General features: G+C 38.7%; 1 protein-coding gene across 3 annotated transcripts in view; it reads right to left on the bottom strand.

The window, feature by feature from the left end:
• LOC124593678 (obscurin) overlaps positions 1–25,469 on the bottom strand; it is a 688,571-nt gene that overhangs the window by 240,850 nt on the left and 422,252 nt on the right. For all 3 annotated transcript variants that reach the window (XM_047131972.1, XM_047131974.1, XM_047131973.1), the window contains 2 exons: positions 21,749–21,870; positions 7,986–8,164 (listed from right to left, as the gene is read on the bottom strand). In XM_047131972.1, the coding sequence (XP_046987928.1) occupies positions 7,986–8,164; positions 21,749–21,870 (301 nt within the window). The remainder of the gene's footprint in view (positions 1–7,985; positions 8,165–21,748; positions 21,871–25,469) is intronic.

The following is a 25,469-nucleotide window of genomic DNA, read 5'->3' as shown; positions in this document are numbered from 1 at the left end:
CCATCGAGCAATGCATGGTCCACGAATGACCTTTTGCCTGAGGGCTTAAATGTGGATGATCTCAAGTACAAGTGGAGAGCTGCACAAAAGAATATCATCCATGTGCCCATCAATGGGAAGCTCAGAGGTACAATGAAGGGAGACACGAAGTATCCTTGACAGTGGGTGATATGGTGTATGTTCAGAATGTTTGGGGCCAGAGCAAGAAGTAACAGGGGATGACAGAAAAATTACTGCCACGGTATGTAGGTCCATATGCTGTTGTCAGAGTTCCCTCCCATGTCAATTTCTTGGTTTAGGACTTGCAGTTGCAGAGGCAGATTAGACCTCATTTAAACCAGATTAAGCTTAATGGAAATCAAAAGGTGGGGGGCAGCAGGTGAGTAATGCCATGGGTGGTTCTTACACCTTCCCTGCCCCTTCCAGGGCTTTGTTTTTCAGAGGGAGGGGGGGGAGGCAGACTGATATGTGCATATCAAATGGATCTGTCATTCAGCCATGTAGCTGCACCCACCTGGCTAAAGTCAGAGGTCATACTTGTTCTGAGCATACAAAAAGCCCTCTGCCCATGTGCTTGAACAGTGAACTGTGTGCCATCAATATGAGATGTTCCTTGTAAGAAAGTCTGATGGAATCATGTGTGGTGGATGCAGCCACACCTTGGCTGCTAGTATTCACCAGTTGTTTCAATGTACTGGAGGTGGAGGAAGTGATCTAGTGAGGTGCCTGTGTTGGACTGGGAGTGCACCAGGAGTGTTTGAGGTATTACTGTGCTCTACTTTGATCCACCACATTGACTGAAAGTTGAAAGTTTTGTTTGCTCATGCTTTGGGAAGTGAGGCAGGTGCTATCTTTCATGCTCCAGGGTGGATTAATGTTTCTTCCTGTTATCTGTTGTAGAAGCAGGAAAGTTTATATGTTGTTGTTGTTGTTGTCGTCTTCAGTCCTAAGACTGGTTTGATGCAGCTCTCCATGCTACTCTATTCTGCGCAAGATTCTTCATCTCCCAGTACCTACTGCAGCCTACATCCTTCTGAATCTGCTTAGTGTATTCATCTCTTGGAATCCCTCTACAATTTTTACCCTCCACGCTGCCCTCCAGTACTAAATTAGTGATCCCTTGATGCCTCAAAACATGTCCTACCAACCGATCCCTTCTTCTGGTCATGTTGTGCCACAAACTCCTCTTCTCCCCAATTCTATTCAATACCTATTCATTAGTTATGTGATCTACCCATCTAATCTTCAGCATTCTTCTGTAGCACCACATTTCGAAAGCTTCTATTCTCTTCTAGTCTAAACTATTTATCGTCCATGTTTCACTTCCATACATGGCTACACTCCATACAAATACTTTAAGAAATGACTTCCTGACACTTAAATCTATACTCGATGTTAACAAATTTCTCTTCTTCAGAAACGCTTTCCTTGCCACTGCCAGTCTACATTTTATATCCTCTCTACTTCGACCATCATCAGCTATTTTGCTCCCCAAATAGCAAATCCCCTTTACTACTTTAAGTGTCTCATTTCCTAATCTAATTCCACCAGCATCACCCGACTTAATTTGACTACATTCCATTATCCTTGTTTTGCTTTTGTTGATGTTCATCTTATACCCTCCTTTCAAGACTCTGTCCATTCCATTCAACTGCTCTTCCAAGTCCTTTGCTGTCTCTGACAGAATTACAATGTCATCGGCGAACCTCAAAGTTTTTATTTCTTCTCCATGAATTTTAATACCTACTCTGAACTTTTCTTTTGTTTCTTTTACTGCTTGCTCAATATACAGATTGATTAGCATTTGGCAGAGGCTACATCCCTGTCTCACACCCTTCCCAACCACTGCTTCCCTTTCATGTCCCTCGACTCTTATAATTGCTATCTGCTTTCTGCACAAATTGTAAATAGCCTTTTGCTCCCTGTATTTTACCCCTGCCACCTTCAGAGTTTGAAAGAGAGTATTCCAGTCAACATTGTCAAAAGCTTTCTCTAAGTCTACAAATGCTAGAAACGTAGGTTTGCCTTTCGTTAATCTTTCTTCTAAGATAGGTCGTAGGGTCAGTGTTGCCTCATGTGTTCCAACATTTCTATGGAATCCAAACTGATCTTCCCTGAGGTCGGCTTCTACCAGTTTTTCCATTCGTCTGTAAAGAATTCACGTTAGTATTTTGCAGCTGTGACTTATTAAACTGATAGTTCGGTAATTTTCACATCTGTCAACACATGCCTTCTTTGGGATTGGAATTATTATATTCTTCTTGAAGTCTGAGGGAATTTCGCCTGTCTCATACATCTTGCTCACCAGATGGTAGAGTTTTGTCAGGACTGGCTCTCCCAAGGCTGTCAGTAGTTATAATGGAATGTTGTCTACTCCCGGGGCCTTGTTTCGACTTAGGTCTTTCAGTGCTCTGTCAAACTCTTCACGCAGTATCGTATCTCCCATTTCATCTTCATCTACCTCCTCTTCCATTTCCATAATATTGTCCTCAAGAACATCACCCCTGTATAGACCCTCTATATACTCCTCCCACCTTTCTGCTTTCCCTTCTTTGCTTAGAACTGGGTTTCCATCTGAGTTCTTGATATTCATGCAAGTGGTTCTCTTTTCTCCAGAGGTCTCTCTAATTTTCCTGTAGGCAGTATCTACCTTACCCCTCATGAGATAAGCGTCTAAATCCTTACATTTGTCCTCTAGCCATCCCTACTTAGCCATTTTGCACTTCCTTTCGATATCATTTTTGAGACGTTTGTATTCCTTTTTGCCTGCTTCACTTACTGCATTTTTGTATTTCCTCCTTTCATCAGTTAAATTCAATATTTCTTCTGTTACCCAAGGATTTCTACTAGCCCTCATCTTTTTACCTACTTGATCCTCTGCTGCCTTCACTATTTCATTCCTCAAAGCTACCCATTCTTCTTCTACTGTATTTCTTTCCCCCATTCCTGTCAATTGTTCCCTTATGCTCTCCCTGAATCTCTGTACCACCTCTGGCTCTTTCAGTTTATCCAGGTCCCATCTCCTTAAATTCCCACCTTTTTGCAGTTTCTTCAGTTTTAATCTACAGTTCATAACCAATAAATTGTGGTCAGAGTCCACATCTGCCCCTGGAAATGTCTTACAATTTAAAACCTGGTTCCTAAATCTCTGTCTTACCATTATATAATCTATCTGAAACCTTCTAGTATCTCCAGGGTTCTTCCATGTATACAATCTTCTTTCATGATTCTTGAACCAAGTGTTAGCTATGATTAGATTATGCTCTGTGCAAAATTCTACCAGGCGGCTTCCTCTTGCAATTCTTAGCCCCAATCCATATTCACCTACTACGTGTCCTTTTCTTCGTTTTCCTACTGTCGAATTCCAGTCACCCATGACTATTAAATTTTCATCTCCCTTCACTGCCTGAATAATTTCTATTATCTCATCATACATTTCATCAATTGCTTCATCATCTGCAGAGCTAGTTGGCATATAAACTTGTACTACTGTAGTAGGCGTGGGCTTCATGTCTATCTTGGCCACAATAATGCGTTCACTATGCTGTTTGTAGTAGCTTACCTGCACTCCTATTTTTTTATTCATTATTAAACCTACTCCTTCATTACCCCTATTTGATTTTGTATTTATAACCCTGTATTCACCTGACTAAAAGTCTTGTTCCTCCTGCCACCGAACTTCACTAATTCCCAATATATCTAACTTTAACCTATCCATTAAATTTTCTAACCTGCCTGCCCGATTAAGGAATCTGACATTCTATGCTCCGATCCATAGAACGCCAGTTTTCTTTCTCCTGATAATGATGTCCTCCTGAGTAGTCCTCACCCGGAGATCCGAATGAGGGACTATTTTACCTCCGGAATATTTTACCCAAGAGGATGGCATCATCATTTAACCACACAGTAAAGCTGCATGCCCTCGGGAAAAATTACGGCCATAGTTTACCCTTGCTTTCAGTTGTTTGCAGTGCCAGCACAGCAAGGCTGTTTTGGTTAGTGTTACAGGGCCAGATCAGTCAATTATCCAGACTGTTGCCCCTGCAACTACTGAAAAGGCTGCTGCCCCTCTTCAGGAACCACTCGGTTGTCTGGCCTCTCAACAGACACCCCTCCGTTGTGGTTGCACCTACGGTACAGCTATCTGTATCGTTGAGGCATGCAAGCCTCCCCACCAACGGCAATGTCCGTAGTTCATGTAAGCAACAAAATGTGCTGAGTGTGGTGCTTGCTTAACATTATCAGCTGATGGCTTGTGTTTACCAACTCTCTAAGTGGCTTAGTGCCACCAATCAATGGCGTTAATTGTTCTTTTTTATTTGAGTAAAACATGTCATGATTTGAAATCACGATATAAGTAATCTTGTTGAATGCTCTAAGTACCAATGTATGATCCTTAAATGATTTGTAAATTTATCATCCAGTGGCTTTTCACGCAAGGATCACTGTATCCAAGCTATCTGACTGTACAGGTTTTAAAAGGGTCGTTAGCTCCAAAGTAATTCCATCTATCCCCCAATCCCCATCCTACTACTTTCTACAGGGACGTGGTAGCTAACAGGCTATCTGTTCGTATGAATGGCCACTGACAAACTGTGGCGAATGGGTGCCTGAACTACCCAGTTGCTGAACATATTGCACAACTTGATGTACTTCACATCAATAATTGCTTCACAGCCTGTGCTGCTTCACAGCCTGTGCCACCTTCCTACAACACAAGCTTTTCTGAATTGCACAGGTGGGAACATTCCCTCCAATATACCCTATGTTCCCATAACCTTACTGGCCTCAACCTTTGCTAGTCCCTGTGCTCCACATATTTATCCCCATCCCTGCACCCATTCCAACACTATACAGACTCCAATTCCACTAGTGAACTCACTAGTTTTTTCTCCCCTTCTCTACTTCTCTCTATTCCCACACCCCCTCCCTGCTTCCCTTCCCCGCCCAACCAAACCTCCTGACTGCACTTAGCAGCCCTACACTGACCACACCACTTGCCTGCACATTCCCATGAGCAGCACCACATTTCTCTCCACCCTACCCTGCCTTCGCTTCCTCTTTAAACCTCCTCCTTACCCCCAACACCCACATGAGACTGCTGATCATGTCAGGTACAGCTGCAGTCCACAGGTCAATCAGAGCCAGTGGTTATGCATAAGTGAGTTGTGCTTGCGTGAATGTGTGTATGTTTTCTATTTCAGAAGGCCTTTTGGCTTAAATGTATAGCAGTCTTTCCTTTGTGCCCATCTGTGACTCAGTGCCTCATCTGTATGGTGAATGGCAATCTACCCTTTTCATTATATTACTGGAATTTCATCCTGGACTTGTTGTCAACTTTGACTGATTTCTCACATGCTGCGAATGTTCCTTGATTTTCTTAATAACTTTTCTTTGCAGTTTTGAGGAGTTTTTGCAGTGTGCAACTACTGTAGGATCTTTATTTGTTTTTGTCAACAGATATATTTCCCTTTTCCTTCCACAAGATAGTTTTATCCTTCTTATGATCCATGGTTTTTTTACATGGGTGTTTAATTTCCTTTCTAATTAGTAAATCTGGTACACTCTACTTAAATGAAGATTTGAATTTATCATGGAATATATTAAATTTCACATCAGCATTTGGTTCATTACAAGTTTCATCACAGGTCAACAGCCTTGCTGCTATTGAACACTTCTTTACCAATGCCTGACAGATTCCAGATCTACAACCTCTTTCCTGGTCACCATGAGAAACTTTATACTCGCCCACAATTACCTATAAACAAATCTGGGGTACGGCAATGGGCACTCACATGGTGCTGTCCTACGATATCCTTCTCATGTGTCGCCTACAGGAATCCTTCCTAACCATCCTGAGTCCCATACCCCTCACCTGGTTCATATTCACTGGTGACATCTTCATGATCTGGATCGAGGGTAGTGACACCCTATCCACATTCCTCCAAAACCTCAACATCTTCTCCCCCATTCTCTTCACCTGGTCCTCCTCAACCCTACAAGATATCTTCCTTGATGTTGACCTCCACCTCGAAGATGGCTATCTCAGTACCTCCATCCATATCAAACTTAGCAACCACCAGCAATATCTCCACTTTGACAGCTGTGACCCATTTCATACCAAAAAGTCCCTTCTATGCAGCCTAGCCACCCATGGCTGTTGCTCTCTGTAGTGATGAATAGTCCCTCTCAGAATATATGAAGGGTCTCATTGAGGCCTTCACAGAGCGAAATTAACCTCCCAACTTTGTAGAGAAACAGATCTTTCATGCCCCATCTTCCAGCCGCCCAGGACCTACCAAAGTCCCATCGTCCAGCCACAGAGGGGTACTCCTCTCATTGCCCCAGTCTGGAGCAACTGTCCACCAGGGTTTCTTGACTACCACTTGTCATGTCCTGAAATGATGAATGTCCTACCCATTATCCTTCCCACCCTTTCTACAGTGGTACTCTGCCACCCACCAAACCTGCACAATGTTCTTGTCCATCCCTACTCTACTCCTGTCTCCACCCCCTTGCCTGATGGCTCATATCACTATAATACACCTACGTGCAAGACCTGTCCCATGTATCCTCCCACCACTACTTACTCCAGTCTGGTAACAAGTATCACTGGTCCCATAAAAGGCAAGGCTACCTATAAAAGCAGTCATGTGATCTAGAAAGCTAAGCTGCAACCACTGTGCAGCATTCTACATGGGCATGACAGGGGCAAGGCAACCAACACCCCAGATTGCATCTCTCATCAAGTGCTTTTGCTCGCAGTCTGACCTCAGTAGCCAGAGTCATTGGTCATGTGTGTGTGAGTTGTGTTTGCATAAATGTGTGTGTTATGTTGTCTAATTCAGAGAGAGGCCTTTCAGCTGAAAATTTACTTGGTTAGCTGTCTTTTTGCTGTGCTTGTCTGCAACTCAACATCGCCACTATATGGCAAGTAGCATTCTTGCCATCATTCCATCCCGGGTTTTCCATTGTATGATTGTGTAATCTTAAAAATATTTGTCTTGGAGCTTCATCAAAGAAAACCTTGGTTAGGATCCTACTGTGTTTTTATATATAGGTGGGTTGGAGAGAGAGAGACTGGATGGCAGCAAAAAAAAATCAACAGAAGAATAAAAATGACATGGATTGCTTTCTTGTAAACTAAATAAGGTTTTCAAAATGAAGCATCCAATGTGCCTGAAAAGGAAAATTTACAGTCAGTGTGTATCACAAGCTTTTGACTTAGGGTAGTGACATAGGGGCTGTTAATGCAAAAATCATTCAATGAGCAACAGTGAGATGTTGGGAATTACTAAGACAGACACAAAAAGTCCATGAAAATGGGCAGTAGATGGCCTAACTGTGTTCTTCATTGGGTTTCAAGTGATAAGAAAAGGCCCAGATGATGACCTAATGGGAGGCGGGTAGATGACATTTTGGGAACAAGTAAGAGCTACATGGATCCACAGGATACACCTGAATACCAAACTTTCTGAAATGTTCTGCAGGACACCTTTGCCCAGCACTGGATGTCAAATTGCTGATGAACCCCACAAAATTACTTCTCCCAAAATGTGGACTGGAAAGTACAGAAAATAATTTTACATGTAGCTCCAAGTAAATGGGAACATATTGAAACACATTACCATATATCATTAATATGTGTCTGAAAGAAAATGATGAAGTTTCACATGTGAATGGAGACACAAGTAATGTGCTCACTGAATTTTTTTTCTTTTACTGAGGACAAAACAGTGTCTTTACAATTTCTATATAATTTCTTGTTTTTTTTTTTAATTTTTATTTTTATTATTTATGTCTCTTTATAAGCTGTAAATTTAATGGGGGAACAGAGTCTTTCATGCTGTAACTAAATGAACTTCTGTAGTCTACCAACTTGTACAACAAGATTTATCAATAACTCTATTAAGTTTCCGTGAACATTTAAAATTATAAAAACTTCATAGAGTTTAATTATTTTATTTTATATAGCACATACTTACTGTGCACTGTCAGTTTGGCCTGCTGACTACGTTCACCTTGGCTGTTACTTGCAGTAACCACATACACACCATCATCACCAAGGCCAATATTCTTGATTTCTAGTTTATAAACTTCTTTTTCCACATTCTCGGAAATAGTTGTGTGATCTGAACTGGACAGCTTTTCACCATTTCTTGTCCTACAGAAAATACAAAATTTTAGACACACAGTTCTTAGAATAACCTGTTATAAATACCATACAAAACAATATCTTTGTTTTACTAGGCTAAAGGGCCTGGATGCTGATGTCTTACATAATTATTGTGCAGTCCAAAACATGAAAACATGCAGTATAGTAAGACTACAATGCTCATGAGATACAACAGGAATCATTCAACTTTTACAAATACCTGGCTTTAGCAGTGGGCAGTTATTTGAAATGGAATGATCACAAAGGCTCATTCATAGGTAAAATATGTGGCAGACTTTGGTTCATTGGCAGAGTACTAGGGAAATGCCGTCAGTCTACAAAGGAGATTGCTTATGAAACATTCATGCAACCCATCCTAGAATATTGTTCAAATGTATGAGACCAATACCAAACAGCACTAAGAGATCATACTGAATGTATACAAAGGAGGAGAGCATGAGTGGCCACAGATTTGTTTTGCTATGGGAAAGGATAATTGAGCTGATGAAGAAACTGAATTGCTAGGCAGCTGAAGATAGATACAAACTATCCTGAGAAAGCTTACTTATATAGTTTCAAGAACCACCTTTAAGTGATGATTCTAGGCATATATTACAACCCTTATGATCAGTCCCATAAGCATCACAAGGACAAGATTAGACTAATTGCAGTGCACATATATACATTGAAGCAATAATCCTTTCCCCCATACATGAATAGAAAAGGGAAGAAGTACTAATAAGTGGTACAATGGGTAATACCCTCCCCTACTCATTTCACAGTGTTTGCAGATTTGGATATACATGTACACATAGTCAACAATTGTTGGAGATAAAGCTTTTCATGTTAATCCATTTGTCATCTTTTGCCTTCCATATATAATTATCAAGGAAAGTAAATCAGAAGAAATATTCAATACATCCAAATTACGTTTTTCTTTCTTATTTCAATCAGTCAGCATAATTTATCAGTTGCATGAAGGAAAGTACTGGGTGGTTATAATTAAACTTTCTCTATTTAACTCTTTATAATACAGAAACTAATTATTGTACAAGTACCAAACTTGGTAGCATTAATGTCTAGACTATAGGGTGCATGATTTGCATGCATCACAGTGCCACTGTCCAGTTCCAACTAGGGCCACAGGTGCCATGGTCAGTCAATGTGATTCATAGTGTCATACACCTTACCAGTCACAGTGCACTTGTTGATGTGTCAACATGAGCTTGGACAAAAGGAGGACAGCATTACTGGTGAATCTCTATTATCAAAACAACAGTAATGCTGCAGCTGCAGTTCGAGAATATTGCTGACTGAAAGGATTACGGAAGGGTTCTCTTTCTCCACCTGCTGTGCCAAGCATGAAGAAGTAGTTCGAATCAACAGGAGAACTGGGTGTCACTCTGGGAAGAGGCCAATGACCAGTTACACCACAGGTGGTTGATGAAATGGCTGTTGCTATGGCAGACAACGCTGCACACAATTCCCGATCATCAGGTAGTGTGAGTACTATATGTACCGACAGTTGAACATCCCGTGGCCACTGTATGGAAGGTAATTCAAACAATTCTCAAGTGATATCCATACAGGATCCTTATCATGCAGCGGCTTTCACCAAAGGACACAGAATGATGTGCTGACTTTGCTCTCCACTTTCTCGCAAGGACTGAAGTTGACAAGGGCAGTCCCTAAACCATCCTATGAAGCTCGGTTTCCTTGACAAGTGAGGGGAACATACAGAATTGCCAAGTGTGGGGATCTTCACCTCCAGTCACTGTGCATTAAGTTCCTCTGTATGCTGAATGTGATACCATATGGTGTGGCTTCACAGCTATGCTAATCATTGGCCCATTCTTTTTTGAACAGGTCAGCATTCAAAGCCCAAAGATGTGCAACATGACTGGCCAGCGTTACTTGATATGCTTTGCCAGCAGGCCATACCCACACTACAGGAGAGAGACGCATTGAACTCAACAGTTTTAATGCAAGATGGGGCCCAACCGTACATCGCTCATGAAGTTCACCTGCTTCTGGGAAACACATCTGGAAATGATCAAATAATCAGCTGATCATTTCCAAATTCTTGGCCGGCATGATCACCTGACCTCACTCCCTGTGATTTCTGGTTGTGGGACTACCTGAAGCACAGGGTTTACGAGGGGAACTTTCACACATGTGAAGAGAGGTAGCCAGCATACCTACAGATATGCTTCAGTCTGCTGTGCAGAATGCAATCCTGCACTTTCAGACTCATCTGGACACTGGTCGATGCTCTACTGAGCCCCTCTTGTAGCAGTAATGGTACTGATAAGTAATTGTATGATGTACTGTAGCAACTGAATTGATTCCGCGTTATTTCTCTTCCCCATGTTCTTGACATTAATGCTACCAAGTTCGGTACTCATATGGTAATTAGTTTCCATGTTATAATGTGTTAAATAGGGAAAGTTCAATTATAACCACCTGGTATTTCTTCTGCAACAGTCACCATCCATGTTCTTGTCATAGGTTCAAATGATGTTTAGTCTCACAAATATCTCTCTCTCTCTCTCTCTCTCTCTCTCTCTCTCTCTCTCTCTCACACACACACACACACACACACACACACACACACATACACACACCAATGGCAGACAGAATAGGGAAGGGAGGTCAGGCCTCCTAACTTTTCAGTAGTGGTGGTGGTGGTGGTGGTGGTGGTGGTGGTGGTGGCGGTGGTGACAGTAGTAATAATTATTTTTAAAATAAACCTTTATGCACCTTTGTCAATGAGCATGAAGGACATTAGCTTGTGTTACTTCCTCTAAACCTCCAGCAGTAGACAGTGGCATGAAACATATGATGAGGAGGCCACACACATACCAGACCACCTGTAAATATTCTGTTGCTGAGGTAATCATGACATCACTACTAGGAACAGAAATGGGGGTACAGGCTGTTGTAGCCATGTTTCCATGCACTTCCATGGCAAGGGAGACCAGTAGTTGTGGTGCCATCTCTCTAGGCTTCCTGACATTATTTGCCCAAAGTGCAATGAATAGGGATGAAGCCCAGCCTTGTACCGATATGGATGAAACAATTTTGACTGAGGACATCATTACTCCCTTGCAGGAACTTTCATTTTCATAAAGATGTGAAACTGTACAACATTGCATCTTGAAGAAAGGACATCCAACTCCAGCACTACACTATGCATTCCTAAGTTTGTTGTATGAGCAGCACAGGTGTTCATGGGCTTACTTTGCAAAACGAGAATTTTTCTGCTGGACATGTTTGCTCTTAAGCACAAGAAAATTTGTATAATCTGCTAACACTTTCAGCCGTCTCAAAAATCTGTTAGAGGTGTAGCACAGCATGCTTCTACTAAAGATCATCTAAGTAGTTTTATTTTGTATAAAGAACTATTCAAATAATTGTTTCGTATTTCAGAGCTACTTAATGAACATTACAAACTGATGAAAATCAGACACAATAATGAAGTGAAGCCTAACAAAGACATCATTAAAAATTTAAATGAGATCACAAATCTTTTATGCAAGCAGGAGGTCATGATGAGACAGAATCCTGGAAATTTTAGAACCATTTTCAAACGTGTGCTGAACAAAGATGAAGATCTGAAAGTACGCTGGAAGAAAATGTGCTATTTTCAAGGATTCTCAAAAACTATACAGAATGAAGTGATTGAATATATCAATTAGGAGATTTGTGAATACATACCTTCAAATGTGTATAGAATCTCATTTTATGCCTGTAGTGTGGACAAAGCAACAGATGTTTCAGATGATCACAATACACTAGTGCTGTGAGACTAGTGGACTCCAGTGGCAACATTCAAGAACATTTTCTTGGTTTACATAATGTTGCTGCTATATTCACTGGGCTGAGTGGTGTGCTTTGAAATTGTGACGTGAACAACAAACTAGTCGCCCAAAGCCTGCTCTGGCAGGAAAATTAAATGCCCTGCAGGCAAAGGTTCATGAAAGTCTCTCCTCCTAAGTTCCTTTTCCTCACTGTTTTGTTCTTTGTTTGAATTTAATTTTGCAGCAGAGAAGTTCTTGCATAAAACTGTTTGGGACTTTTTTTCCTCCACCCTTCAGGGCATTTCTGTTTTCTTCCACGAATCTTCCAAACACGCAGCAGTTCTTGACAGTATTGTTGGTAAACACATTCCTTTGAACAGTGAAAAGAGGTAGAACTGTAATACCAGAATGATACCTAGCATTCACAAAAACTGTCTAGGGCTAACTGATGTTTTAAATGAAACAACTGACAGTGCAGACTCTAGTGCAACAACCACAAGAAAAGCCTATGGTTTCAAATGTACCCTCCTAGACTCTGACTTTGTTTTTCTCTCTCTCAATTTTCAATGCATATTTTTAAAGACTGAACTGCTTTTCAATGTTCTTCAGAAAAAAACCAATGATGCGCAGTTTTGCAACAATGCTGTCTTAGAATGTATAGCTTCCATGAAAAACTTAAGAAATGAAGATAAAGTGATCGACTTTTTACGTTCTATGAAATGCTTGACTAACTTTCAAGCTGAAGCTTCCACGAATAGAGCTGAAATTAAGGATGAATACATTGGCAATCCACTGATGGTAAAATACAAGCAGATGTAATTCCAGATACTGGATAATATTGTAAAACAACTGGAAACAATATTTTCACATTGTGATAAACTGCTCTTCCTTAAATTAGGCAATACTACACAATCTGTGAATAAGGAAGTGGAGCAGACCAACAAGGAGGACAAAGCTATCTGTAAGCACTTTAAGAACGTTACCTTAATTAACACCAGTAGCTGTAGCAGAGAATGGCATAGCAAGCAGGGTCAACATTTCAGTAATCTAGGTAAACGTGTTTTAAGTGATACAATTCTCGGAATAGTATTGGATAAGCTAGAGAAGGAAAAAAGACAAGTAATGTGTTTGGATTATGTTTCAACTGAGATTACAAAAAACTTGTGTGTATAGACCAGGCTGGGTGTTGTAGTAACATAAGGACACAACGTGCTCAACTTTCATGTGGTAACTAAGGTCATGTCAACTAAGAGAATATGCAAAAAAAGAAATGCCTAAAGTAGAGTTTAAAATATGCTACCTCAATATTCAGGGTATGGCAGACAAAAACTTAATAGTCAACAAATTTTCAAATGAAAACGTGGTAGATATTCTATGTTTAAGTGAACATTGGTTACAAAGTATTGGATGATTACACACTACTTAGTTACTATTGCAGAAAACAGCACTTACGTGGTGGGGTAGCAATATATGCAAAAACACCTCTTGCACCAAACTGTGGCAGGATGGATCTCAATACCCTTTGTGATGAAATGCATTTTGAAATATCAGGTCTAGTAATTGAGAACCTTAAGCTAATGATAGTAGTAGTGTACAGGCCACCTAGTGGTGACCCCCATATCTTTCTGGAGACACTTCAGGAACTCTTAATGTACATATGTATAGAGAAATGGACAAAAATACAATATTGTTATTGGTGGGGATATTAATTCAAGTTTTGATGTCTTGAAGGACAGAAAAATCGTGACAGAGCTCAAAAATGTGCTTCAACAATTTAACCTGTACTATGTTTACTGCAAACCTACCAGAGGCTCATCCTGTCTAGACAATATATTTACAAATATTAAGAGAACTTGTATGTCCACTGATGTAATTAGTTTCCTTTACTCAGACCATGATGCAGTATATCTTAGTGTTAATAATGTAACTTCAGACTGCGCCAAACCAGAATCTAAAATTGTGATTACTAGACCTGTGAGCAGAGAGAGGATGGATAGTTTCAGACATGCCCTCACTTATTTCAGTTGGGACACACATTTTATTAGGCTTCAACACTGTTCACCAAGTTTTTCTCCATATTTTTAAATACATTTAAAAATAACATCCCTCTGAAAAAATGTACAGTGAATATTAGTAGTAATTACAAGAAAAGGAAAACGAAGGAATGGTATACTCCACAGTTAGGGCAACTGAAAAATACTGTTATGCTGTGTTCTAGTCTGTACAAAAACAGAAAATCAGAACTGTATAAAGAATTGCATGCTCAAGCCAAATACAAGTATAGGAAGGAAATAAATGAAGCAAAGAAACTGCATAACATAGTAAACATTGAAAAATCTAACAATAAATGCAAAAAGGCCTGTAGTGTAATAAACTCCATTGCTCACACTAAACACAAACAGGAAATCGCCATTACTCCAGAAGAATTTAATAAATATTGCATAAGTCCATTGAAGAAATCAGTAGCTCAATAAGCAAACCCCCTGAAAATACACTTAATATTATGGACAGCTGCTTTGAAAAGTTTCCCCCAAGTACCTTCACTTTCACAGAAGCGAGCCCCAATAATATCCTAAAAAAAGTGAAAAATTTCAAACCTTCAGTTAGTGTTGATTATTATGATATATCATGTAATTTGTTGAAAGATGTTATTGATTGTGTGATTTATCCCTTAACTTTTTGTATAAACAAATGCCTAGTTGAAAGTAAGTTCCCTGACATATTAAAAATTTCTAGAGTTGTGCCCATATATAAAAAAGTGGAAAAGAACTGTCCCATTAGTTACAGACCTATATCTATAACCCCAGTTTTTTCAAAAATTTTAGAATCAATTATGTATGAGCAAGTTAGTGTCTACTTGGGCAATCTAAATATAATTAGTGATAAACATTTTGGATTTAGGAAAGGTAAACCCACAACAGATGCAATGGACTCCCTCGTAAAATTAGTATTAGATGTGTTCAAGGCTAGGGACTACACCCAGGCTACATTTTGTGACCTTAGCAGAGCCTTTGACTGTGTAGAGCATGACACTGTGCTGAATAAGCTAATTTGCTATGGTTTTGATGACAACAGTATAAATATGTTCAGGCATTTTCTAGAGAACCATCAACAAGTTGTGTGCATTGGTAGGGAGAATTCAAATTTGGTTAATGTTAGGTATGGAGTGCCTCAAGGGTCAGTGCTTGGACCTTTGCTGTTTATACTAATGATTAATGACCTGCCCTTGTTCATAAATTCTCACACAATATTGTGTGCTGATGACACAACTTTTATACATAAAAACTCTGATCTAGGTACACTGAAAACACTGACCGAAAATACCCTTGCTCAGTCCTCATTATGGTTCAAAGCTAATAGCTTCTTACTAAATGAAAACAAACACCAGACACCTTACTTTAGCCTTAAAGAGATTCCTAATGACCAAGAACTAGAAACTGTCAAATTTTTAGGTGTTATTATTGACAATAAATTGACATGGGAACCACACATTAAAAATATATTGGCTAGGCTTTCAAGAGTTATTTATCTAATTAGAAATTTAAAAAGACATGTTCCCAATGACTGTGTGAGATCAGCATATTTTGCCTTCTTCCAAAGCATCATTTCTTATGGAATCTTAGTGTGAGGTAGTAGCTTTCATGTAAATGGCATTTTACTTTCACAGAAGAAAGTAATAAGAATAATAACAGATTCTGATAAAATAGTACATTGTAAACCTCTGTTTATTAAATTGCAGTGTCTTACAGTAGTAAACTTATTCATCTACAATGTTTTATTGTACATTAGAAACAATGTCTCTAATTTTGTGTTGCGAAGTGATATTTATAGCCACAATACTGGAAACAGAACATCTGTAGACATGCCATATCATAGATTATCAAAATCGCAGAACTCCTACCTAGTTCTTGGACTAAGGATGTTTAATAGACAAAGTGCTGACTTTAAAGAACTGCCTGTAAATATGTTTAAAGCTAAATTATACAAGCTACTAGTGAACAATCCGTTTTACACCACTGATGAATTTTTTGAAGATGAAAATACCGCATTCTAATGTGTACCTATTTTATATAAACCAATTTACATAAATATTGTAGTTTATGTAGAAATATATGCTCTTGACTTTGTCTATTACTGTAATCAGCCGAATGACAATAAAATTTTATTATTATTATTAATACACCGATTATGGTCAGTATTTCCTTCAAGACAGTGTGGATTCATCATTACAAATGTATGATGCACCTTTCAGCCACTTGCAATTGGTTATAGAACTGGAGACCATATTTCCTCCCCAGCATAAGAGACATTTCACTCTGTCAGTTTGGGTCACGTTACCAAAGAATGATTCAGAATGGAACAAACCAATTTCCTCCACAAGCTTTCAGACTATTTTGTCTAATTTTTACCATTCCTGCAACAAGTGCTTTATTTGAAAGGAGTTTTTCTTGTCTTAAATGCATTTTAGAAAAAGTATGCATGGATTGCTTTTCAGCTATTGCTTGTACCTCAACTGAGAAACAAGTATGTAAACACTTGAAAGCCGAGGCACATGATGCCATCAAGAGATTGAGGAAGAAGAAGGATCATTGAGTTAAACTTGTTTTACAAGTAACAACGCTGAAATGACTATTTTCTAATTCATTTGTAAATCAAAGTATGTGTCTTTAATATTATTATTATTATTATTATTATTATTATTATTATTATTAGTAGTAGTAGTAGTAGTAGCAGTAGTCTCCATTGTCGTTGTTAACATCATGTTAGTTGAAGGATTAGTGATGGTCATTAGGAACACTAGGTATGTGTACATTAAAAGGGATTTTCCAATATGTTTCCTGGCATCCGCAGAATTTAGGCCCATGATCCACCACTGACATATGCATATGTCACTTGAAAATGGGTAAGCCTAAAATTGGCAAAGAGTCAAAAATGAAAGCAATGCATATACAGTGGGGACATGGAGATATCATTTTATTACTGACGACTGACTTAAATCATAGTCCCATATACTGTTAATGTTGCTGTTTTCAACATTGTGGTAACATTATGTAAGGCTGTGGATAAGACATATTAGCAAAACAGAAAAATATAATAAAAAATAAATGCTACTCTAAAAATAAATATTTACTTGCAAAGCTAAGGATAAAAATTTTCTGAAGTTGTCTTACAAAACATTTTAATAACTTTTATATTTTTATTTCCTTTGATCATGCTCATGTCACAGTAGAAATCAAGGTATTAGCAATATAATATAATGCAACTTAATCTTGAATAACACATCTAAAAAGGCACTGCTGTTCCCCATACTTACTTTGCATAAGAAACTCAAGTGAATTTTAAATATGGAAATTGTGTAGAAGAAGGTAAATGAAATATTTCTTAAAAACTGTCAATAAACAAAGTGGGAAGAATACATGATCACATGGACTTTAAAAAAGGATGTTCAATAGTTACATAAAGTTTTCTGGTGGCATGTCATATTGTACAATAACTATCACTGTATGGCATTAATGCCAAGTTGTGGGGCATGATTTAATCTCAATATAGTTACACCCACTGCTACAGCTGCGCATGTTAGAGTAGACAGACAAGTTACCACTCCACTATGACATATGGTCAAGACACCTAGACCAAGATTGTGGGAATGTTTCAGTCTGTAGGAGACATTGTCTTTGAGCTACTGCAGATCACAGAAACTCCTGTAGAAAATTGGTGGCACTATGCAGAACTTCAGATGATAATAATTAATAAATAACTTATTAAAATACCAAGTTGGCCACATTGGAATCCTTACCCATGTTGATGTTTAATTATTTATTAAAAATTACTTTCAAGAGATAAATAAAATCAGATTAACATAACGAATGTTGGCAGAAATGGCTGATCTATGACCATAATGCACCCTGCACAGGGAGTTGAGAAATGGTTATGAGTGGTCATGAAGCAGTGCAGCTCGGTGCACAATGATGTGAACATGTAACTTGTTATCCAATCAATCACTTATACTTTTGTAGTTCAAAGTAAAGTAAATGTTTTAAGTGCCTCAGGTTATGTTTGATTCAATGTTAAATTACTCTTAAGAAAAGACTGTGACATTAAACATAATAGCTGCAGTGCTCAGTCTTGACATTAGGCACTGTGATCATAACATTGCCTTATGGGTTTTTGTTGGTACTTACATGGCATTTATTCTACCACATCTCATCTGATATAAGTGTTTTCTTATTTTCAGTCAACTGCACAAATAAGAAAGGTGATTCCCCCCCACTCATTCGAAAAACTAAAAATAGTGATAAAAAATAATTCTAAGTGTTATTGTAGTGACAATACTACAATCCCTTTGACCCCCCTTCATTCACTGTTGTCAGAAATGACAAACTATGGTGAATAATTCCAACTAGAAAAATGAGATGTTTTGAGAAGACATGAGGTAAGTAGGCCTCTCTTCCAATAATCAGTGAGCTACGGAGTGCAGTCTGCTAGGATTTATTTTTACAGGTTACCCAATGCAGCCGTCCAAATACAACTTTAAAAAGGGGACAACTTACAGAGTTAGCATGTTCAAATGCAGAATTACATTGTGGCAGAGATTCCATTTTCTTTTTACAAGAACAAGGAATTGCTACAACTGCATAAACTGATGTTTCAGCCACAATTACAGTGGCCTCCTTCTGTGCCTATTGACATATTTTGCTGTTCATGATACATTATATTTCACCATTATGGCTCTATTAAGCACATTAAGACACAATTTTAAAAGCATTGATACATTGGCCTCTTGTGGCACAAGAAGTGGTAAACTACTCTGAAGAACCAAAGAAACTGGAAAACCTGCCTAATATCATGTAGGGCACTTGTGAATATGCAGAAGTGCCACAACACAACATGGTATAGATTTGACTAATGTCTGAAGTAGTGCTGGAGGGAATTGACACCATGAATCCTGCAGGGCTGTCTGTAAATCCACAAGAGTGTGATGGGTGGAGATCTCTTCTGAACAGCACATTGCAAGGATCCCATGATATGCTCAATAATGTCCATGCCAGGGGAGTCTGATGGCCAGTGGAACGGTTTAAACTCAGAAGAGTGTTTCTGGAGCCACTTTGTAGTAATTCTGGAAAGCTGGTGGAGACTCTGTAATGGTGTGGGGCATGTGCAGTTGGCAGGGTCCATGGATTCATGAGGTTGTCTCCATACACATACACATCCATCCACTCGATACAATTTGAAACGAGACCCATCTGACCAGGCAACATGTTTCCAGTCATCAACAGTTCAATGTCAGTGTTGATGGGCCCAGGTGAGTCATGTAGCTTTGTGTAATGCCATCATCAGGGGTACACGAGTGGGCCTTCAGCTCTGAAAGCCCATATTGATGATGTTTTGCTGAATGATTTATACCCTGACACTTGTTGATGGCCCAGCACTGAAATCTGCACCAATTTGCAGAAGGGCTGCATTTCTGTCACACTGAGTGATTGTCTTCAGTCGCTGTTAGTCCTGTCCTTGCGGGATCTTTTTCAGGCAGCAGCAATGTCAGAGATTTGTTTTTTTACTGGATTCCTGATATTCACGGTACACTCATAAAATGGTTGTATGCGAAAATCCCCTCTTCACTGCTACCTTGGAGATGTTGTGTCCCATCGCTCATGCACCAACAGTAACACCATGTTCAAACTCACTTAAATCTTGATAACCTGCCAGTGTAGCAGCAGTAACTGATCTAACAACCATGCCTGACACTTGTTGTCTTATATAGTCATTGCTGACTGCAGCACTGTGTTCTTCCGGTTTACACATCTCTGTATTTGAATACACATGCCTACACCAGTTTCTTTGGCGCTTCAGTGTATATTGTAATTTGTTTCCTGTGGTGCGTGGGGAGGGAATGGGGATCTGCTTTTGCCTACTGTCCATGCAATATGTGTTACCACTGGTAGCCTTTGGCAAATGTGGTTGTGACCTTTATTTTTCCTTATGAAGGGCTGGGGCCAAACAGCTTCCATTTCTCAAAGGTAGCACTTGCATCTCAAGTTATTTGTGTGGTCTATTGGGTTATGATGGCTGGCAGCCAAGATGGTGCAAGGCCAATACCATCCTCTCTGTTCATGTTATTAAGATGTTTTAATATTTCAGTGGCCTCTCTGAACTTGCGTTTCACCACACCTATATTGCTGATGTTTAGCTTCTGTTGATTTGATGTGCCACTGAAGTTGATTGTAGCATTCAAGCTCCTGGGTGAATGTTGCAACTTGACTGCAGGTTTTACTGATGTGTACTTCTAACTCGAAGTCCACCTTGTACGTGCCCACAGTGTGCTGAGCATCTACTGTGGCCTTGTTGCAGCTTAACACATCCTGGATCTTGTGGGTGCTATAGACGTTGGGCTGGACACCAGTCCAGTGTAGGTATTACCATTTCAGTCAGCGACAATCTTCACATAAGGTAAGAGTGGTGCTGGCTGTGGTTTCTCAATATCCCACTTGTCTCACATTCATTTAGTCATTGCCATGGCTGTGAGGATCAATATGTGGTGGTAAACATTGGCCAAGAATGTTGTTCACAACCTTTCAAGATCATATGTTGTACTGTGAGCATCACTTACACGTTGCATGTGAACAGTCACTGAATGGCTGATGGATCTCTTCTGCACTGGTTGATGGAGGTATTGGCATGTAAATAGCTGTCCATTGTGTGCTCACTTCTGATATACTCTGTGTCCTTGTGTGCCATCCTTTGTTGTATACACTTCCATGTCTAGAAATGGAATTTCCCCATTCTTCTCCACTTCGAGTGTGAACTGGATCTGCATATGCATCTTATTGAAATATTTGTGAAATGTGTGTAGGTCTGTCTCACCACATAGCCACACAGCAAATGTCTCATCTACATCTGCCCCAGCAGTGTAGGCATAAAGAATCTGAACAAAGTGCAGTTGCTTCAAAGATATCCATGACTATGTGGGCTGCTAACAGGAATATGTGAGAACCCATTACTATGTCATCTATCATTCCATAGTCTTTTTCCTGTCATTCTAAGTATTTAGTTGACAAACACAGATCAATAAGGTTGCATATGTCTGACAGGACAGTCTCCTGGAAGATGTGAACAGTTTAATTTAATGGCACATTTGTAAATAATGACTTTAAGTCAAAATTGACTGTGGTACGTAAAACTGACTCTCCCTTCTGCAGTCCATAGAGTGGCAGAATAACCATGGCCAAAATGTTATTTTTATCAACTGACACTTATAATGTGACACCTTACCCAGGAAACTTTTTCCTAACTTAGTTGGGTTGGGTTGTTTAAGGGAAGAGACCAAACAGCAAGGTCATCGGTCTCATCGGATTAGGGAAGGATGGGGAAGGAAGTCGGCCGTGCACTTTCAAAGGAACCATCCCAGAAATTGCCTGGAGTGATTTAGGGAAATCACGGAAAACCTAAATCAGGATGGGAAGACATGGGATTGAACCATTGTCTTCCCAAATGTGAGTCCAGTGTGCTAACCACTGCACCACCACACTCGGTTTTCCTAACTGACTCTGGCTGCAAAAGCCTACACAGTTATTTCATGTTTAACATTTTTTTTTTTTTTTGAGCAGACATTCTAACACAATGGTAAATCTCACATAAATTATGACCTCTTACTTTCAGAAATATAGGCACTCTTCTAGGAAACAGCCACTGACCCGTATAATCTTCTGGGGAATGTGAATGCATTATGCAAAAAGTAAACATTGATATTTGAGTTGTGTTATTTCTTGATTTATATGGTACCAAAGTGGCTTACCAAGTTACTTTTGGCTTTGGATTTGCCAGTATTTGAACTTCAAAGACGGTGTCTTCATATGGAATCTTGGTAATATCACTCAAAGCATCAATTTCAGGAATCAGCAGGATATCCAAGCGAGCCTGAAAACAAATGAGTTGTGTGAATTAAATCACTAGTATAAGAAGGCATAAAACAGGAACTCTGTCAAAATCACATTCATTCTTTTATTTTATTTTTAAAAAAAAGGTAATTAATTGAGAACTCTGTTAAAATTACATTCACTGTTTTCCACATTTACTTCGAGTCACATGTACAATCATACTATCAGTCTGACTGTAAACATAGTCTCTTTTGCAAAAGCTGTTAAAGACCCAGGCAGGACAACAAAGACAAGGCTAAAATAAGAAAGATAAATGTATTTTAACAGAGGGCAATTCATTCTGGAATCTAATTTCTGCACTTTTCATCAAATATAAAGTACAGTCAATTAATGCTTTGTGTCCTGAGCTCTAGTAAAAGAACTTATACTTAAAAAGGTGGATGTTTTTACCATAATTTAAAAAAAACTGGAAATTTTTGAAAAGAATATTCTTTGTAGTCTAGGGTGGTAGGTAATAATTAGTTCTTTAATTAATACAAAATTTCATAAAGTGATTTATTATAACTGTGTTCTAGGTATGAGGGAAAAATTGGGCAAGGATTTATGTACAACTTCAGAATTCAATTTTATTTTTACAGGGAGAATTATCCAGTGATGAAGTGCACAGTGATCTTTTTGGAGAGCTTTACCACACAATTTTCTGCTTTGTGAGATACATTTGAAGCACTTTAATTTTCACATTGCTATTGTGTTCACTGTATTGGTAGCTCATGTCTTTGTGCCACTCTTCTATAAACTCCTTATTGCCTCTATAAAAGAACACAATATATTTTTTTGTCTCTCTTTCAGCCGTGTTACTATCTCAGCAGCTTTCAGGTGAGATGGTTTCCAATCAATAACCTGGAGAGTTCAAATACAACAGTGATGGTTTGTGATCTTTGATTTCTGCAAGATCTCCACAGATGCTTGCCACTAACTGAAAAGTATCTGGATATTTAACTGTTACCTTATTATAAAGCATGCTGTAGTTTATCAGTACTGGATAATTATTTGGAAAAACAACTTCCACCACTTCATAGTTTGCTGCTTCAGTGCACTGTAGGAAAGCTGCTCATCATGTAAACCCAACACCCAGCTTTCATATACAAGGTCTCTGCCTACATCGGCTATATACCGGCCTTAATTGCCAGGAACGTTCACATTCACTGTGAGGATCTTGCTTCAATTTTACTAGTATCCATGCAGATGAAAGAGAATTCATACAATATAATGTTTTCTGTTTCTAGAAACATACTGTCATGTGTATATTCCTTCCTCAGTCAAAGACCAAAACTTTGTGAAGTCCTTAATATTCACATAATATAGCCAAAAGTCACATTAAATTTGGTTTAATACAACTGGTTTTGCTCATAATGTATGAGCATCATCAAATAATCATTACTCCGGTGACAATGTTTAGCCCATTAACAGTATTACTGAGTACCAGTGTCAAACACAATACCATGGAGCTGTACCTCGTCCATCCTGAAGACAGACACAGCAACTGAGGGTCAAAGTTCATGCTCCAAAAGTGCATTTCTCCTTGCACTTTGCCAATGCATCTGCCACTAGTCTCTAAAATGCCCAGTGTGAGGGCACAGATATATAATTATAAATACAACAGTTTTCTGCACAAATCACTTATTTATTTTGTCAGTATTCATTCTCATGTATCACACCATCATCTTCACATGGAGAATTGTTCAGTTACATAGTTGGTGTCAGTGAAGACCACAGATGCCTTTCCACAAAAGCAGACCAAATACACGACACATTATGCATCTTTTGAAAGAAAGTAGAGTCGAAAACTGGATGCATGCTGCTACTTGTTGCATGTGTCCTCCAAACATTACGTTATGTTTACCTAAACATCAATGTCAGGCTGGTTGTGTTAAAAGTTTCATCTACATCTATATTCTGCACATCACTGTGAAGTGCATGACATAGGGCACTTCCCAGTGTACCATTTATTGAGTCTCTATCTTTTCTATTCACATATAGAACACAAGTACATGGGAAGGATGATTACTTAAAAGCCTCTCTATGTACTATAATTAGTCTAATATTGTCTTCGTGTGCCCTACAAGAGATATACATAGGGGTTGTAGTCTATTCTTAGATTTATCACTTAATACTGGCTTTTAATGGATGGCTGGTAACTCTCTTCAAGTAACTGCCAGTTCAGGTATGACAGCATCTCCTAGATGCTCACATATGAGTTGAACACACCTGTGACCATAAAAGCTGTCTTCCCTTGTATGGGTTCAATATTCCCTGTTGGTCCTAATTGGTATGGGTCCCAGTCAATGGAGGATTATTCTAGGATGAATAGTGTGTTGTAAGCAATCACCTTTGTAGACTAACTGATAAACTACGAAGGTCTGCCACCTGTTTTACCTATGACTAAGACTATGTGATCGCTGCATTTTATGGTATATACCCACAAACCATAACATTCAAATACTTGTATGAGTTAACTAATTTCAAAAATGTCTCACTAATATTGTAGCCATAGGATACTAATTTTTTTTCATTTTGTTAAGTGCACAGCTTTACATTTCTGAACATTTAAAGCAAGTTGCCAATCTTTTCACCACGTCTGAATATTTGTGTAGATTTTTACAAACATTACTTCATTAAAGATAACTGCATCATCTACAAAAATCTTAAGTTGCTATCAATATTGTCTACCAGGTCATTAATATACAACATGGATAGTAAGTATCCCAACACACCTCCCCGGGAACATCTGACTTAATTTCTACTTCTACTAATTACTAACCACTTAAGATAACATGCTCTGTCTTCCCTAACAAAAATTCCTCATCCTATCACAAATTTATTTTGATTTCCATATGCTCATGCCTTCAGAAATATGTACTAATATCATACTGAATGAAAGGGTTTTTATAAATGAAGAAATTATGTATCTACTTGTCTTGATTCATGGCTTTCAGCAAGACACGTGACAAAAATTTAAGCTGGGTTTTGCATAACCATTGTTTTCAGAATCCAAGGTGGTTGGTGTGCAGGAGGTCATTATGTTCATGATACTTTCTTACACTTCAGCTCAAGATATATTCCAGGATTCTATAACAAATGGATGTCAAGGAAATTGGTTGGTAGTTTTGTGGATCACCTCCACTACCCTTCTTGTAGATAGGTGTAACATATGCTTTCTTCCATCTATTGGGCACTGTAATAGTTCAAACACCTTCCCCCACAGCAGTAGGAATCAATTTGTTATAATTTTATTATTATTGGGAGACTTAGTTTCATTCAGTGTATCATCTGTATAATTTTAAAATCCCTGGCTTCCTCTGATGAAACAAATGATATAATATCTGATTGCACATTTCTTCTTTATCTGTTGTTAAGTGATGTAGAAGTGTCTTGTAATGTAAAAAAAAAAAAAAAAAAATTTGGGAAGCAATAATGATAAACCAATGTTTATAAAAGAAAACTAATAATAAAAAATGAGTGTGTTCAAAAAGGCTGTCTCAGCTAAATTATGCGTCTATTTTATGTTTAAGGCACCACCCACCTAGTATTGGTAATGTAACACAATTGTAGGAGGAAGCTGTGATCCTATAAAAAAAA

Source organism: Schistocerca americana, chromosome 2 (genome assembly GCF_021461395.2).
Source record: "Schistocerca americana isolate TAMUIC-IGC-003095 chromosome 2, iqSchAmer2.1, whole genome shotgun sequence".
NCBI lineage: Eukaryota > Metazoa > Arthropoda > Insecta > Orthoptera > Acrididae > Schistocerca > Schistocerca americana.
This window is presented reverse-complemented; position numbering and strand designations above follow the sequence as displayed.